Genomic DNA, 18,000 nt, shown 5'->3' with positions numbered 1-18,000 from the left:
AAAATGGGAACATATCATTCCAGTTTTGGAAACAGCAGCCTGTATTGAAAGGAAACAAAGCTGAGAAATAGATCCAGCGCTTTTCTAAAGTACTGTATGTGGTTCTGAAAATGACATTTGATAGCATGATTTAGTTGCAAAATTCACCCAGTCCAAATGCTGCAAGGCACCAAGTATTTATTAGATAAATAGAATAAGTAGTCCTTAACTTTTGACAACCGAGTCCAACATTTCTGTTGTTAAAAGACATTTGTTAAGTGAGTTTTGCCACATTTTACCATCTTTCTTGTCAGCTAAGTGAATTCCTGTAGTGGTTTAATAGCAAGGTTTAGTGAATCTATTGATTTTGCTTGTCGGGAAGCACAGAAAGGGATCACATGACCCCAAGACATTACAAGTCATTTGCACCAGTTACCAAGCATATGAATTTTGATCATGTGACCATAGGGATGCTACAATTGACCTTGTCTCCGGACTCTTCAACAATGGTATGAAAAAGTAATGTCAACTTTTCAGTGCCATTTTAACTTTCAGTTGCTAAGCAAATTACAGTTGGTTGAGGACTACCTCTATATTAGAAAATTTTATTAGCATATTGTTTACAATTTTAAAGATCAATTCTCAAAATGTAAGCAGGGAGGAACTAGGAAATGTTAAGCTGTATAAGGCTGCTAAACAGAACTTTTAATTAGATTTTCTTACAACCTTTTCTTTTGTGTATACAGCCACTGGAGTATATATTTGTATGGTGTACTGGTGACTTTCCTTTCTAAATTTAGGAGCTCAAGGAAGACTATGATGTTTAATTTTCTGTAAAATCTTCTATCTGCTTTTCTACAATTCTAGTAAGGTGCAATCTATCACATCAATTGTAGCAGACCCAGATTAGATTAAGTTCAGACTAGTTGTATATGGTTAGAACGAATAAGTAGTATCACCAATTGGTAGGAAAACGCAATTTTCTAGAGACAATTTGTAAAATGATTTTTATGAGCAAAGCAGAATTTATTATGGTAAAAGGTCAGAATCTTTGTTGGATCCTACATCATTGAATAGTCATAAAATCAGTTCTGCTCTAACAACTACACCAAGATGTTCAGATATGCAGGTAGAGTATTATGTATCAATTGTGGCAACTGTACTTCTATTAATGGGGAAAATATATCTAATTAGTATGTCAAAGTCAACTTTGTCAAAAATGTTCCCATCACTTCTTCAACACTCACCTCCAGTTTCTTCCATCTGTTTCTCAGGATGGTACAGAACATCACTGTGACCACTGTCCAAACCAATAACTTTTTTCTGCCCACTCCACCCTTGCACCAACCAGGGAAGGAAGCAGAAAATGAAAGGCAAGGGAGCAAATTGAATGTACTAACATTCCCCTTTAATAACCCGACACACCAAAATTACAGTGGCTTTATGTTGGCCAGGGACTTGCAGGAGTCACTGGAGAGGCAGAGTAGAGTTCATTGCTGGGCAGGCCCTGGTTGACAATAATAAATCAGCAGTGTCCCTGTTACTTTTATTACTACTACTATTAGCATTGGTGGGTTTGATGGTGATGGTGGTGACTTTATTAGCTTTTCCTTAAAACCAGACACCCAACTGAGTTGATCCTAGAAGAAATATCCCAGGCCTGGCCAAGCCCTTTCCCCCTTGAGCCACAATGCCTGCGGCGGAGTGAAGGCAGCTGAGCACCCTGCTCCAGCGTTCCACCAGTCCTCAAGGGCCTCCCCCATTTAATAAATAGTTATGGTCAGAAGCTGTGGTGCCCAGCAGGAGAGGGAAGTGGCCTGCGAATCTCGCAGCTGAACAACACTGCACTTGCAGGAAGGAATGCCAGAGCACATAGGAAGCCTTCTGTTCTTAGCAGCAAAACCACAGCTCCCAGAAAGACCAATGGGGTCCTACGCAGTCAGGAACAGGTGGCTACCCCAATAGGAGTTAGACAAAGAAGCAGCAGTAACCTCAGCCCTCACCCCACAGCAGCAGAGAGCAGTGAGGGAGGTACAAGGATCTGGTGAGACAGTGGCTGCTGAAGCTCCAGGCTGGCAAGGGGCAGAAGGGATAGCAGATGGGGGTGGGGTGGGGAGAGAAAAGAAGATGGAAAGGGCCCCCTGCCATATTCTGACTCCTGTGCCCCCTTGAAGGCAGCGGTGTTGGCCGAGTCCTTTAAAAGAGCTAGAAGGGAGATGAAGGGAGGGGAGGGGGAGCAAGTTTGTGCCCGGAGCCAGTCAGTTTTATTTGAGGCAGCGCTCAAAGTAGGTGGAACCAATATATCCACCCCGCATCGAGCGCTGAACATTTTGCTCAAACAGGCGTCTGTTGTTCTGGAGTACTTCAGCAGCTTCTTTGTTCAAGGGGTCTTCAGGGTTTGGCTCCTAGAAAGGGAAGAAAACACCATTAAATGCCAGGGTTTTGTGGTTAAAGACTTTCATGTACAAGGAGTCGATTTTAATCATGCTACAAGAATAAGCAACAGCATCTTACTCATATTGTACTTAGATGTTTTAATTATCTCTTTAAAAAATCAGTTTTCACCCACTATAATTTTGCCCTGTATTTGCCAACTAGCATAAGCCATACTCCAAAATAACAGACCCTTCCTAAATTATTGGTCTATAAAAGTGAGGGCAGGAGAATTGTATATTAAGACTTGCAAAATTAATGTCAGCCTTGCTTGAGTAGACCAAACAGAAAGTATCACCAGATAAACTAACTCTACTTTATTATAAAACTACATTAAAACAACCTTACAAGTTTCAAAAGTATAATTTTCTTGCTATCACTTTTACAGACCGATAATTTAAGATCCCTCCTACAGAGATATTGCTCTGCCCTTTATAAGCAGCTGTGGCTTATGGTTTCTTATTTCTGATCATTCCCTTGGCAGCTTCTCTTTGTCTGATCTCCCAAGGTTATTCTCAATATATCTTTATGCCAATCAATCAAAACTGTAAGGTGAAACAGAACTCCCAATGAAAGCTATTATTATAGAATGGAACTGCTCTTTGGAAAAATGATCTCTTTTTGCCAATAGACTAGAAAGTTAAAACCCCAGAGTAATGTTTGTATTTCTTCACATGATTTGTGCAAGTCAGGCTGTCAAAAATTCTATTTAATACGTTTAAAAATACATATGTATTGCTTATTTTTGTAGGGAAAAAATCCATATACTATTTGCCACTTTATAATAACTTTATTTTAATTATACTAATCCATCTTCTTTAAAATGATTGAACTTAATTTTGTAGATGAAAAAGGACAATATGTTATTAACACAATAGGCTGTTAAGCATTCGTTACACAATAGGTTATGGAGTACCTTTTCATATAAGCCATAAATATTTAAGCCAAAAGGATTTAAATTTAAATCTATTCTAAACATTCCAAATTGTATTTCTCAAACTGAAATGACAAAAACTAGAATAATATTATATTTGATGTGATAATTTAAATTAAATTCTGCTGAATTAATTTTTTGGACTGTAGCCCTAGCATCCCACTTCAAGGATATTCCACAATCAAATGTATATTTACTTATCTCATAAAGAACTAATGTCTAGGTAAATGATTAAAAATTTCATTAAGTGGAACATTCTGAATTGTCAAATGTATGATGACATCTTGGAATCATTTGCCAAATCATTTTAATTTCTAATTTATTCCACAAAAATAAATGCACTGATGTAACATTCTAGCAATTTAGTATATAAAACAGTATGCAAAAACACTGTACTAAACAAACGGAAGGGATAAGATAAAAGGATTTTGAGATCACACTTTTGGATAGTAAAAAAGTTCAATTTCATTGGAAACAAATGCTTTAATTGTGACTAGTCAGATTTATTCAGGAAAAAACAATATTAAAAAGCTAAAATTGATGTAAAGCACTCTACTTAAGTGCAAATATCCTCATATTAGCCACACCCTATAAAGTCTTCCAACCATTTTATTTTGCAGTTATTATCAAGTATAATCTTGTGTACAGGGAAATTCCCCTTCCAACTGGTAGACAGTGTATCTGACATATCTTCCCAAATGTAATGATACAAACTTGCTTTTATTTAGTTCATAATCTCTCTAACCTAGAGCACTACAGATTCAAGAGTACAGTGGTCCCTCGAGTTTCGCGATCTCGATCTTCGCTAAACTCTATATCGCGAGTTTTCAACCCGGAAGTAAACTCCACCATCTGCGCATGCGTGCCCTTCCACGCATGCGTAGATGGTGGAGTTTCCCCGCCGGGCAGAGGCTTCCCTGGGTCTTCCCCCTCTTGCCCCGGTAAGGCGCGAGCAACGGCGTGGGCGGGTGGGCGGCACACGCGCAGGGAAACCCCAGGGCCGCTTCTCAGCTGAGAAGCGGCCCCAGCAACAGCGCGGGGGGGGCGGGCGGCGCGCGCGGGGAAACCCCAGGGCTGCTTCTCAGCTGAGAAGCGGCCCCAGCAACAGCGCGGGGGGGCGAGCGGCGCGCGCGCGCGCGCGGGGAAACCCCAGGGCTGCTTCTCAGCTGAGAAGCGGCCCCAGCAACAGCGTGGGGGGGCGGGCGGCGCGCGCGCGCGCGCGGGGAAACCCCAGGGCCGCTTCTCAGCTGAGAAGCGGCCCCAGCAACAGCGCGGGGGGGCGGGCGGCGCGCGCGCGCGCGCGGGGAAACTCCAGGGCTGCTTCTCAGCTGAGAAGCGGCCCCAGCAACAGCGCGGGGGGGGCGGGCGGCGCGCGCGCGCGCGGGGAAACCCCAGGGCTGCTTCTCAGCTGAGAAGCGGCCCCAGCAACAGCGCGGGGGGGCGGGCGGCGCGCGCGCGCGCGCGGGGAAACCCCAGGGCTGCTTCTCAGCTGAGAAGCGGCCCCAGCAACAGCGTGGGGGGGCGGGCGGCGCGTGCGGGGAAACCCCAGGGCCGCTTCTCAGCTGAGAAGCGGCCCCAGCAACAGCGTGGGGGGGGCGGGCGGCGCGCGCGTGCGCGGGGAAACCCCAGGGCCGCTTCTCAGCTGAGAAGCGGCCCCAGCAACAGCGCGGGGGGGCAGGCGGCGCGTACGCGCGTGGGGAAACCCCAGGGCCGCTTCTCAGCTGAGAAGCGGCCCCAGCAACAGCGCGGGGGGGGGGGGGGGCAGGCGGCACGCGCGCGGACAAGCAGCAGCAGCGAGGCGGCGGGGAAACCCAATCTTCGGCTCCTCGCTGCTGCGGTGGAAATAAAAATACCATCTGCGCATGCCCAGATGGTGTTTTTACTTCCGCACCGCTACTTCGCGACAAATCGATCATCGCGAGGGGTCCTGGAACGGAACCCTCGCGATGATCGAGGGACCACTGTACACCACACTTCGTTTATTGTATCATTTCTCCCCCTCAATCTTAAATTAATTCTTCTTGCCCAGGTCCAGCAGGAAAATAGTGCTCTAGTCTTAGTACCATTTCAAACTTCCTTTCCACATATACTTACCAAGAAGAGATACTGCAGGCCATAAATTATAGAGTTTATTGTTAGTACAGGCTTCCAGTCCTCTCTGTGGGCCAGAAAAATAATGAAAAAGTGAGCTCAGGAAAGTTTGCCCAAATTAAAAATAACAAAATAATATTGATTTAAATTCACACTGTTAAAATTAAATAAAATTGTATGAAGAGTGATCCAAATTGAAATATGCTCAATATCCCAAATCGTTAAACAATGAAGTCAACACTTCTTAGATCTATGAAACATAACAGTATTTAATCACATAAAAATGTAATTAAAAACTGACAATATCCCAAAAGTAAAAATTTTGACAAGCTTCTAAATGTTTTTCCCCCCCTTACCCTTTAAATTATTATGGCATAATAGGAATTTTAAAAAAAAACAGAAATATGTTTAACATTCCAAATACTTTTTAAAAACTCAGTAATACTTAGAAATACACCCACTAGAATGGAAGACTGCCTTCCCTAATCCATGCTGGCTCCAGCTGAGAGCAGTGCCAGTTCAATATATCCTGGGGATATCAGGTTTTGACATGACTTTTGCAAGCCCTTTTCCACACTCTTTAGTGTAGCTAGATCCATAAACACAAAACTGTAATGAATTGTGTGTGTTTTTAATACATAGTGCCTATGTATTCACTATATGAATTCAACAAAACATAACTTAGCACAGAAGTCAACAATTGTTGAAATCTGGAGATCACACCTAACATTTTTGTGTGAAAACCTAGGGCCACAATGGATAGGCAATGACGCAAAGAGAGTGATGCTAATTAATTTTTGTTTGTTTGTTTGTAAGGATCAATTCTGATAAATTCGCTCGGATCTGGGCGGACCTCGACTCCGATTGGATAGCAGAGTCGACTGACAATGAGTCAGTCGAGGTGACTGGGACCCGTACTTGTCCACCTGTCTGGGAAGAGTTTGATCTGGTGACACCTGATGAAGTGGACAAGGCCATTGGAGCTGTGAGTTCCGCCACCTGCTTACTGGATCCGTATCCCTCCTGGCTGGTCTCGGCCGGCAGGGAGGTGACGCGGAGCTGGGTCCAGGAGATTATCAAAGCTTCTTGGGGCGGGGGGGTCCTTTCCAGCTCTGTACAAGGAGGCACTTGTGCACCCTCTCCTCAAGAAGCCTTCCCTGGATCCAGCCGTACTCAATAACTATCGTCCAGTCTCTAACCTTCCCTTTACGGGGAAGGTTGTTGAGAAGGTGGTGGCGCTCCAGCTCCAGTGGTCCTTAGAAGAAGCTGCCTGGAGGCTGTTGGGGCCTGGATGGGTGTCAACAGACTGAAACTCAACGCTGATAAGACGGAGTGGCTGTGGGTTTTGCCTCCCAAGGACAACTCCATCTGTCCATCCATTACCCGGAGGGGGGGAAACTTGAGCGTCCTCCTCGATCCACAGCTCACACTAGAGAACCATCTTTCAGCTGTGGCGAGGGGGGCGTTCGCCCACGTTCGCCTGATGCACCAGTTGCGGCCCTATTTGGACCAGGAGTCATTGCTCACAGTCACTCATGCCCTCATCACCTCGAGGCTCGACTACTGTAATGCTCTCTACATGGGGCTACCTTTGAAGAGTGTTCGGAAACTTCAGATTGTGCAGAATGCAGCTGCAAGAGCAATCATGGGCTTCTCTAAATATGCCCATGTTACTCCAACATTCCGCAGTCTGCATTGGCTGCCGATCAGTTTCCGGTCACAATTCAAAGTGTTGGTTATGACCTATAAAGCCCTTCATGGCATCGTACCAGGATATCTGCGAGACCGCCTTCTGCCGCACGAATCCCAGCGACCAGTTAGGTCCCACAGAGTTGGCCTTCTCCGGGTCCAGCCGACTAAATAATGTCGTCTGGCGGGACCCAGGGGAGGAGTCTTCTCTGTGGTGGCTCTGACCCTCTGGAACCAGCTCCCCCCAGAGATTAGGATTGCCCCCACCCTGCTTGCCTTTCGTAAACTCCTTAAAGCCCACCTCTGCTGTCAGGCATGGGGGAATTGAAACATCTCCCCCTTGCCCATGTAGTTTTTGTGTATGATTTGATTGTGTGCTTATTTTTTATATATTGGGGTTTCTTTTTTGGACTTTTTAATCTAAAACTGTAATTTAGATTTCTAAATATTAGATTTGTTACTATGTACTGTTTTTTACTATTGTTGTGAGCCGCCCCGAATCTGCGGAGAGGGGCGGCATATAAATCCAATAAATCTAATCTAATCTAATCAAATTGTAGAACTTACAGTAAATTTTATCTATTTGCCTTAAGATAATGAAAAAAACGTGCTACTAATTTTCAGCAAATAAATATCAGAGGCAACTCTGGGAGCCACAGAATCCCCAGGCAAAGGTTTGCCCACCCTTTGTTTCCTACGATATGTGAATCATGCTTTATACAGTAAATGTAATTCATCAGCCAATGAATATAAATTGCCTCAAAAAGCATTATACTGTTCAAAAACAAAAATATTTTATAAGTTGTTTGATATTTCTGCAATGTTTGTTCTTAAAACTACCTCTAACCCTGCAAGCAGGAAATTAATATATAGGAATGAAAAGAGAATATATAAGAACATTAGAACATGTTTTGTACCTGAGGATATTTAGGCAAACATTGCCTTCTAAATCTATATTTGGGTGATACACCATAGTTTCACACTTGACTTTGGGAGGATCATGTGGATAACCTTGCCCAACCTGCAAGCCAAACACAAAACAGAAAGACACCGTGTCAGTTTTTTCATGTTCAATATTACCCGTTCAATGTTCCTACCAAAAATTTGGGCCATCTACATAACTATCCATGGCTAACTTTTTCCAGGAGATTTGAGGTTTTGCCATATCTGAATGGTACAGAATGGTACAGAAGGGAAATTATATTTTAAGGTATGCAATGCCCCAAACTAGAATGAAGAAACGGGAGAGGAATCCTGGCTTCTATATCAATGCATACAATGCAATATGTCCAGATAACTGATATCCACTTACTGAATCAAGATTTCAATGTGAAACATTTGTTTACAAGGCTGTTTTAATTAAAGTTTTGTTTTAAGAACTTCATTGTGGAGCAATATAAAAACAGTTTGATACACTACAGCTAAGTTGTTGAAATTATGAGCTCCAAAACCTTATCAGTATAAACACTGACAAAGATCCAAATGATAACCAAAGAATAAAATAATGAATCATACATGCTACTCTGAAAATTTGGAAGGATAAAATAAAAATGTAATTGTTTCAAAGACATTAGTATTTTTTCATGAACACTTAGTGCTAAAAGCAGGAATCTTAAATAAATTCCCTGAATTTAAAGTACAGTACTGTAAATTTTTGAAAACTTTCCAAGTTGCTTCCCATAAGAGACCTTCCCTCTAATCATTTTATTTAAAACTGTTTTAATATTTTATTTTTGTCACCTTAGGAAAGCAAGACTAATTTTCTCTGGAATTGTCAGCAGAAATCTGAATATTAGACTCTTTCCTTTCTCTTCCAATAAACAGCCATAACATTTCCTAATTTCTATTGGTACAATTGTTCTGACTCACTGAACAGATTTTTACCCAAGACAGAAATGGCAGACATTGCCACAGTATGAAGTTTCCTCCTTTCTTAATCTCCAATTAAAGACACAGGTTTTCTAAAGTTTAGGTTTAGAAAATTTACTTTTGACACAAAGGGAAATATATATAGTTTTATTAGAAAGACTGGCACAATTTCTTCTAATATATAAAATCAATTCAAATTCAAGCAATGTTTGGTTGTCTTGTGCTTTAACCAACCTATGTATTCAGACATGTATTAATATTCATTACTGAATTTTCTTTAAATGAAAACTGAAGCTATTGAAATATCAATATACACATATGAAGTATATACAGAACATATGTACAACCAATTTATTGGAAGACTATACCATATCTGCCTAGCAAGACAGCTTATATTTCAGACAGTTAATAATCATGGAAGCAATTTCTTCAAGTATTATTTTAAGAAACAAAAATCATAATAATGAATCTGGTTTCTGATCTTATGACTTGTGCAGAAAGTTATGAAATCACAGACAGTTGTCACTGACTACCACAAGCCATTTTGAAACATGTCATTTGAATCACAGATGCAGAAAACCATTGTCAAATAATCCATAATTCATAAGTATGATATACTGTATTCCAAATACAAAATGTTCATTTTTTTCATATCCAATTAATTTATAATTAATTTTGAAACAGATCATTTCAAGTTTCTGAAAATCCATACATAGAAGCTGATCCAATGACTCTCAAGACAGTAACCTTTATCAATTGCTTTCTTCCGCAATAATTCAGCACTACGATATTTCTTACCACTCTTTTTCAAAATTTGTTTCATTTGCAGCAACTGATTTTATAAATATCCTTTAATAGACAAAATATCTAGGGCAAACTTTGTTGATGACTCCTAATATTTATCATAGTTCCAAGCTATGGGGGAAAGATCAAAAGCAACATGAGAAAATATTATTTTACTGGAAGAGTAATAGATCCTTGGAACAAACTTCCAGCAGACGTGGTTGGTAAATCCACAGTAACTGAATTTAAACATGCCTGGGATAAACATATATCCATCCTAAGATAAAATACAGGAAATAGTATAAGGGCAGACTAGATGGATCATGAGGTCTTTTTCTGCCGTCAGTTTCTAAACATACTTGGGATTCTACACAATTGCTCGTTAAGTAATCAATCTAATGATTGGAATCTCAAACACTTAAGAGATTTTCCCCACTTTAGGAGCAAAACCCAGCTCTGTTATATGAAAACAGAGAAGCACCAAACATATTTGATTTATGGCAACATATAATTCCCAACCTCTGCCCTGAATTAAACTGTTCTTATGCTAACCTCATTCATCCATATGTTGCTACCCAAATTACACAAGGATGGATGAAATCCAATGAACGGTATTATCCATGTTATTTTGTGTACTAAAAAAACTAGATTATGTAGTATATGCTGTACTGGAGGACTTAGATAACGAGCAGGCACAAATTGCTTACCTTAAAGCTGAACACAAATTTCCCACCTTTATAGAATCCCTGTAAGGCAAACATTGAATAATTTAAGCAAATATGTTTCCAAACTGAAAGAAACTACTCTAATAAATTTCAGATGTAGGAAAATGGGAGGGGACAGCACTAAAGTTACAACAAAGCAATTCTCTTTCCAATCCAAAACAAACCATCAATTTCCCCACATGTTCATCATTTTAGAGTACTGTATATATTTTTACTTCACATTTCCAAACCCTGGAAATACACTCTGATACCCAGTCTAGAATGGGTCTAAAAACACAGAAAAGTTGTTTAGCTTTACATGCATTTCTGCAAGTAAAGAAGCAAAAAAGGGTAGCAGGCAGGACATTGTACTCAGAAGAGGACAGAGTCTTTATTTATGAACATTCTGAATGGGATTGTGCTCCATTATTCTGGATCAAAGAGCAATCTGGGAATGTTTCCTCACAAGAAAAATTGTTACAGAGATGTATGTTGTGTATCTTTCTGTATGTGCTTTAAGGCTATCACATCAGATTGATTAAAATAGAATATGTTAAAGTTCTCCTTATCCTCCCATCCAACATTCTCCCCGCTTTAGAATAAATTATTTTGAGAAGACATTTGCCTACCTTTGTACAAAATAAACCATATTGCATTCAAAATGTGAACAATTTTAAGCAATAATGATGGACTTAAAAGTACAAAAGTAAAAATATCAATTATACACCAATACGAATGCCAATATCACAGGATACATTTGTCTACTGCAGTGGTTCCCAAACTTGGCAACTTTAAGACTTGTGGACTTCAATTCCCAGAATTCTTCAGCCAGCATAGCATAGCATAGCTGTCTGGAGAATTCTGGGAGTTGAAGTCCACAAATCTTAAAGTTGCCAAGTTTGGGAACCACTGGTCTTCTGTAAGGCTGTCAAACTCACGGTTCCTGGATGGATGCGTCACGCACTGGCCATACCCACGCCCGATTTAGCAAAGGGCAAAAAGTCCCAATATGTCACAGGATGCCACTGTAATGATGCAAGTTTGACAAACTAGGTTTACTGAATCATGCCACTTGCAAAGTTTCTCAACCAATCATTATTTAAGACCAGCATTTGAAGAGATAATATATTCATATGTGGCTAAAGCCATTTACAGAAGATATATTCTCTGGACCCAGCCATTCTCAACAACTATCGCCCAGTCTCCAACCTTCCCTTTATGGGGAAGATTGTTGAGAAGATGGTGGCGCTCCAGCGGTCCTTGGAAGAAGCTGATTATCTAGGCCCTCAGCAGTCAGGATTCAAAACCCGGCTACAGCACGGAAACTGCTTTGGTCGCACTGATGGATGATCTCTGGCGGGCCCGGGACAGGGGTTTATCCTCTGTCCTGGTGCTTCTTGACTTCTCAGCGGCTTTCGATACCATCGACAATGGTATCCTTCTGCGCCGACTGGAGGGGCTGGGAGTGGGAGGCACTGTTCTTCAGTGATTCTCCTCCTACCTCTCCAGTCGGTCGCAGTCAGTGTTAGTGGGAGTCAGAGGTCTAGGTTGCTCCCATGTGGGGTACCTCAGGGGTCGGTCCTCTCCCCCTGCTATTTAATATCTACATGAAACCGCTGGGTGAGATCATCCAAGGGCATGGGGTGAGGTATCATCAGTATCACAGTCACTCATGCCCTCATCACCTCGAGGCTCGACTACTGTAATGCTCTCTACATGGGGCTACCTTTGAAAAGTGTTCGGAAACTTCAGATCGTGCAGAATACAGCTACGAGAGCAATCATGGGCTTTCCCAAATATGCCTATATTACACCAACACTCCGCAGTCTGCATTGGTTGCCGGTCACAATTCAAAGTGTTGGTTATGACCTATAAAGCCCTTCATGGCACTGGACCAGATTATCTCAGGGACCGCCTTCTGCTGCACGAATCCCAGCAACCAGTTAGGTCCCACAGAGTGGGCCTTCTCCAGGTCCCGTCAACTAAACAATGTCGTTTGGCGGGACCCAGGGGAAGAGCCTTCTCTGTGGTGGCCCTAGACCTCTGGAACCAACTCCCCCCGAGATTAGAATTGCCCCCACCCTCCTTGCCTTTTGTAAGCTTCTTAAAACCCACCTCTGCCACCAGGCATGGAGGGAACTGAGATATTCTTTCCCCCTAGGCCTTTACAATTTTATGCATGGTATGTTTGTATGTATGTTTGGTTTTATAATAAGTGTTTTTTTAGTTGTTTTAGTATTGGATTGTTACATGCTGTTTTTATTATTGTTGTTAGCTCCCCGAGTCTGCAGAGAGGGGCGGCATACAAACCCAATAAATAAATAAAATAAATAAAATAATAAAAGGTCTAACAGCTCAGTTAAAAGTCTAGGCTTCTTAAAATGTAAAAAAAATCAGACCAAGATTTTTCAGAATTTTTTTCCATCTTTAATATATGTTGTACAACTCAATTAAAAAACAAGCTGAAATCTCATTATTTGGGGGGGGACACACATAACAATAACAAACATATAATAACATGGCTATATTAAGCATGCACACTCTGGCAAGTAGGGAGGTGGCTGTGTTCAGTATTAACAATCATATTCAAGCTGATGTTAATTAGTAGTACATATCTGCCATGACTCTGATCAAGGCCACAGAAAGTTCAAGTGTTCTAGTAAGATTTTTCTGACATTCATTCAGTTGCATTTTACAGCAAAAACCATAGACTGAAAAGAGTTTACAAAGCATCAAAGGGATCTCGTTGGAAAGTTTTTGAGATGTAAAAATATCAACCTACCCAAAAATCAAATCTTGGCCTGATTGTTTACAACTCAGAAATGTGGCATTTTAATATGTATTTTACAATGTATCATTCTTTTTTTAAAAGCCACACTTTGCACAGGTAAATTAAAAATAGGCAATTTTGGGAATTTTTTTACTATAATTATCCCAAAAACAAAAAGGTAAACAGGTTTAATATTTATGGTGCAGTGACAAGCTAGGAAGTAAATTAAAAAATATGGCACAATGTAATGAACATCATCAAGAGGGAATTTCCCAGACAATAACATCCCTCTGAGGCACTATTCACAATTTTAGATATACAGTGATCCCTCGCTCGTTGCGAGGGTTCCGTTCCAGGACCCCCCGCAACGAGCGGGTTTTCGCGAAGTAGCGCTGCAGAAGTAAAAACACCATCTGCGCATGTGCAGATGGTGTTTTTACTTCCGCAGCGCTAGCGAGGAGCCGAAGATTGGGGGCGGCGCGGCTGTTTTAAAACGTCGCCGCCGACATGTGGGGCTCGCTAGCACCCCCCCTAACCCGGGTTGGGGGTTCGGGGGGGTGCTAGCGAGCCCCCCATGTCGGCGGCGACATTTTAAAACACCCGCGCGGCTTTCCAATGAGTCCCGAAGACAAATGCGGAAGTTTGACGTTTGTCTTCAGGACTCATTGGAAAGCCGCGCGGGTGTTTTAAAACGTCGCCGCCGACATGGGGGGCTCGCTAGCACCCTCCCGAACCCCCAACCCGGGTTTGGGGGGGTGCTAGCGAGCCCCCCATGTCGGCGGGGACGTTTTAAAACACCCGCGTGCCTTCCCAACTGAGCCCTCAAGCCAAGCGCCAAAGGCGAACTTCTGTGCTTGGCTTGAGGGCTCAGTTGGGAAGCGGCCCAAGCAAACGGCGTGGGCGGGAGAAGGGCGCGCGAGCCGCGGGCGCGCGGGCAGGCAGGCTGCGGACAAGCCGTTCGCTCGGGCCGCTTCCCAGCTGAGTACTCAGCTGGGAAGCGGCCCGAGCGAAGCGGCAGCAGCGAGGAGTTTGCGTGGGCGGTGGGGAAACTCCTCGCTGATGCCCGCCAAGAGGGGGAAGACCTAGGGAAGCCGCCCAGCAGCTGATCTGCCCGGCGCCATCTACGCATGCGTGCCCATAGAAAAAAAGGGCACGCATGCGCAGATGGTGTTCTGACTTCCGGGTTCAAAAATCGCAAATTACCCTGTTCGCAATGGTCGGGGACGCAATAACCGGGGGATCACTGTAATAGCTGTAATGGTTAAAGCTATTTTCAGTATGTAGTTTTTCTCCAAACAATTATATCAACCATCCCGTTAAACAGAGGAAAATACAAAAGGGAAGGTGGGAGAAAGTCCACCAGCGTTGGGTACAGCCTATTAACTCATTAATTAGGCTCACAGCTAGAAGACCATATCTCGGCTGTGGCGAGGGGGGTGTTCGCACTGGTACGCCTTGTGTGCCAGTTGCGGCCCTATTTGGACAGGGAGTCACTGCTCACAGTCACTCAGGCCCTTATCACCTTGAGGTTCGATTACTGCAATGCTCTTTACATAGGGTTGCCTTTGAAGAGTGTTCAAAGACTGCAAATTGTGCAAAATGCAGCCACATGAACTATTGTGAGGCTCCTAAGATCGGCCTACATTTGAACAACACTCTGTGAGCTGCATTAGTTGCCATTTGGTCTCCAGGCACAATTCAAAGTGCTGGTTATGACCTATAAAGCCCTATATGGCTTAGGACCAGACTACTCACAGGACCGATATCTGCCTCATGCATCCCAGCAGCTGGTTAGGTCCCACAGAATTGGCCTTCTCTAGGTCCCATCGGCCAAACAATGTCACCTGGCGGGACCTAGGAGAACAGACTTCTCTGTGGTGGGCCTGGCCCTCTGGAATGAATTCCCTCCGGAGATATGTACCACCCCCTCCCTCCTGGTCTTTTGGAAAGCCCTGAAGACCTACCTCTGCAGGCAGGCAAGGGGACCATGAGCCACAAGATTGTCCCCTGGACAATGAATGATTGAGTTGGGTGAATGTGGATGACTGCATAAGGGTTCTTTAGATTTTTATTAATTTTGTATATTTTAAAGTAATTAGATTTCTCACATATATGGTTTGTATTATAATGTTGTACGCCGCCCTGAGTCGGTTTGAGATGGGCGGCATAGAAATCTAATAAACAAACAAACAAACTATAGGACTTCAGGATTCAAATGGCATAGTTTGAAGTAACATGCACACCACTCACCTCATCAGGGCAGATAACTAGCTTAAAATTAAGAAGATCGTCCTGGTCTGAAAAGTCTATTTCACATGTTTTCGGCAAATTCAGTTCATTTATATCTGTCAGGAAAAATAGAAGAAATTGCCAGTTTAGAGAAGGCAGATGGTTAGAAAGATTTGTAGCCAAAGCAATAGAAAAGTAAGCCTTAAATCCTAAACCAAAATATGTAGTTGCTCTTTATGTTGATCATTGACTAAAAACTATACATTTCTCTGAAAACTTTTTTAAAAAAGAAAAGAAATCCAAGTCAATAGTTTCCTGAACAAAGAGCACGAAGCAAATTTGATCCAATATCATGATGTTCTAATCTTTCTAAAACGAATAAAGGATAGCTTTTTGGAAATTTACATTCACCATATATCTTACAAAATGTGTTTTTTCACAAGAACTGACAATTATTAAGGGATAACCAGGTTATTATAACATAAAACAGTAGGTTATAGGTATGGTCCAATATGAAACAGAAGAATGTTAGTTATGTTAGTTATTTGAAACAGAATATTTGAAATTATAAAACACAGCATGTGTCCAAGATAGAATAATTAATAAAAACACCTCGTAACTTATTCAAACTTCAATGTTTATAATAAAACCAACTGGAGTTGTTCAATAGCCAAAAGCTTTGTGGAGGATGGACAAGGAAATAATAATAATCAGATATATGCAGTTTGATAAAGTATTCAGTTATCTACAAATTTAGGCCATTTATAGTGTTTATAACACATCCTGTAAAGAAAATCAGATGATCTTGGTTTTGTGACCCTGAAAAGCCAGACTCCTAAGAGTAACAAGAGTTCTGGCACCAAAAGGAATCAGGACCTTCCCATGAACTACTTAAGCAGTTCAAATCTCACCACCAGCCTGGTGGTGAAGTTGACTCAGCCTTCCAAGGTGGGCCAAATGAGGACCCAGATTGATGGGGGCCATATGCTGATTCTGTAAACAGCTTAGAGAGGGCTGTAAAAGCACTATGAAGCGGTACATAAGTCTAAACACTATTGCTATTAAGCAGGAAGGGCTTTCCAGGCAATACTTCACCAAAGCTTGGCCTCTCCTTAAAGGACTGCTGGGGATCACTAGATAAAATATACATTAAGATAAACTGAAACACCAAGGCACGAAAGTGAAAACAAAAGCAAAACCTTGATGCCCATCGACTGGGGGAAGACCAAGCCCTGAGTTTTAATACAGTCGACGGAGGTACAATAAACAATAACCTTGCGGGGCACAAGGGAAGAGAAACAGGAGCAGCCCTGCCCTCGCCGGCCTGGCTTTTGTTTCCCTGCCCTTAGAAACAAATGCAGCTGCCCGTCTGTCCCCTTCCTAACCTTTCTGAATGCGGAGCTGAGCGGCAGACGCCTTCTTGCTGGAGCCTTTGGTGCCGCCAGCCGATTCCTCCTCCTTCTTCTGCTGTTTCAGCGAGAATAGCTTGATCATCTTGGCTGGCTCGGCGAGCTGTTCTTTCGCCCTTCTGACCCTGGCTTCGACCTGCGCCCAGCGGCTACCGCAGCCAGGCCCAAAGCCCAATCCTAGTTCGGCTCTTGAGAAAAGGAGGGAAAGGTAGTGGGGGTGGGAATGGCGATTCCCGCGGCCTGGCCTGGCCGGCCGAGAGAGACGGGACGGGAAGGGCGGGGAAGCCGGGCGAGGGGTGGGAGGGGAAAGGAAAGGAGACGGGGAGGAGAGCGAGCCAGGGAAAGGGCCAAGCCACCGGGACAGCCCCGCCTCAGAACGCCGCCAACGCCGCTGCCGCCGGTGCTGCTTTCCCTATTGCGGGATCGGTGAGTAAGTCGGACAGCAACGGATAGCCCTCTTCGGCCCTTCCCGGAAGAACGTCGGCAACTTCCGTCTTATACTCTCAAGCTCCGCCCACTCGCCGACTCTCCGAAATGACTCCACCGCGTTCGCTTGGAAGGCCAGTGACGCTTTGGGAAGATTTCCTTTCAAGCCGACTTTAAAAAAAAAAAAAGTTGCTCTCGTGGTTTTCCGATTCGGCTTTCTGCTTTCTATCCCCTCGAGACTTCCGGCTGAAGAATCTCGAGGCAGGGATTTCCGCCCGGCATTCGGCTCTCACAACTTAGAATTCTGGGAGTCGCCAAGAGTCACGGCGTCATGACGTTTTTCTAAAATGTCCGGTTCCCAATTTGTTGTGATAGTATGCGGGGCGAGTGTTGCGGAGGAATTAAAAAAAAAAACTCCAAGAAGTTTTTTGTTTAGTATAGTTGCTTAAAATCTCGTCTCAGTAAATGTCCTGCGAATTCGCAAAAAGAAGTCAATGTTTCGGTCAACACCGTTTTGCGCAAAGCGTTTGAGTCTGCATAACAAAATCATCCACGTGCTTAACGGAAATGAGGGTTTGCGAGGGAATCTTTCTTGCTTTGTTTCTTTTACGTTCAACTGCGTTGTCACCGCAATTGGGAAACGCTTCTGCTTTAACTCGCTGGTGTATATAAATTCCGCTTTCC

At 43.0% G+C, this 18,000-nt stretch overlaps 1 protein-coding gene across 1 annotated transcript; it reads right to left on the bottom strand.

Moving 5' to 3' along the window:
- Positions 1-1,365: 1,365 nt before the first annotated feature.
- On the bottom strand, positions 1,366-17,635 carry UBE2M (ubiquitin conjugating enzyme E2 M). The gene is made up of 6 exons (XM_070730189.1): positions 16,867-17,635; positions 15,503-15,597; positions 10,486-10,524; positions 8,044-8,147; positions 5,441-5,504; positions 1,366-2,384 (listed from the first exon to the last, which is right to left on the bottom strand). Exons 1-6 carry the CDS (start codon positions 16,973-16,975, stop codon positions 2,244-2,246), a joined length of 552 nt encoding a protein of 183 aa, XP_070586290.1. The 5' UTR covers positions 16,976-17,635; the 3' UTR covers positions 1,366-2,243.
- Positions 17,636-18,000: the final 365 nt, after the last annotated feature.

Source organism: Erythrolamprus reginae, chromosome Z (genome assembly GCF_031021105.1).
Source record: "Erythrolamprus reginae isolate rEryReg1 chromosome Z, rEryReg1.hap1, whole genome shotgun sequence".
Taxonomy (NCBI): domain Eukaryota; kingdom Metazoa; phylum Chordata; class Lepidosauria; order Squamata; family Dipsadidae; genus Erythrolamprus; species Erythrolamprus reginae.
The sequence above is the reverse complement of the archived record's forward strand: the minus strand, read 5'-3'. Positions and strand labels throughout refer to the sequence as shown.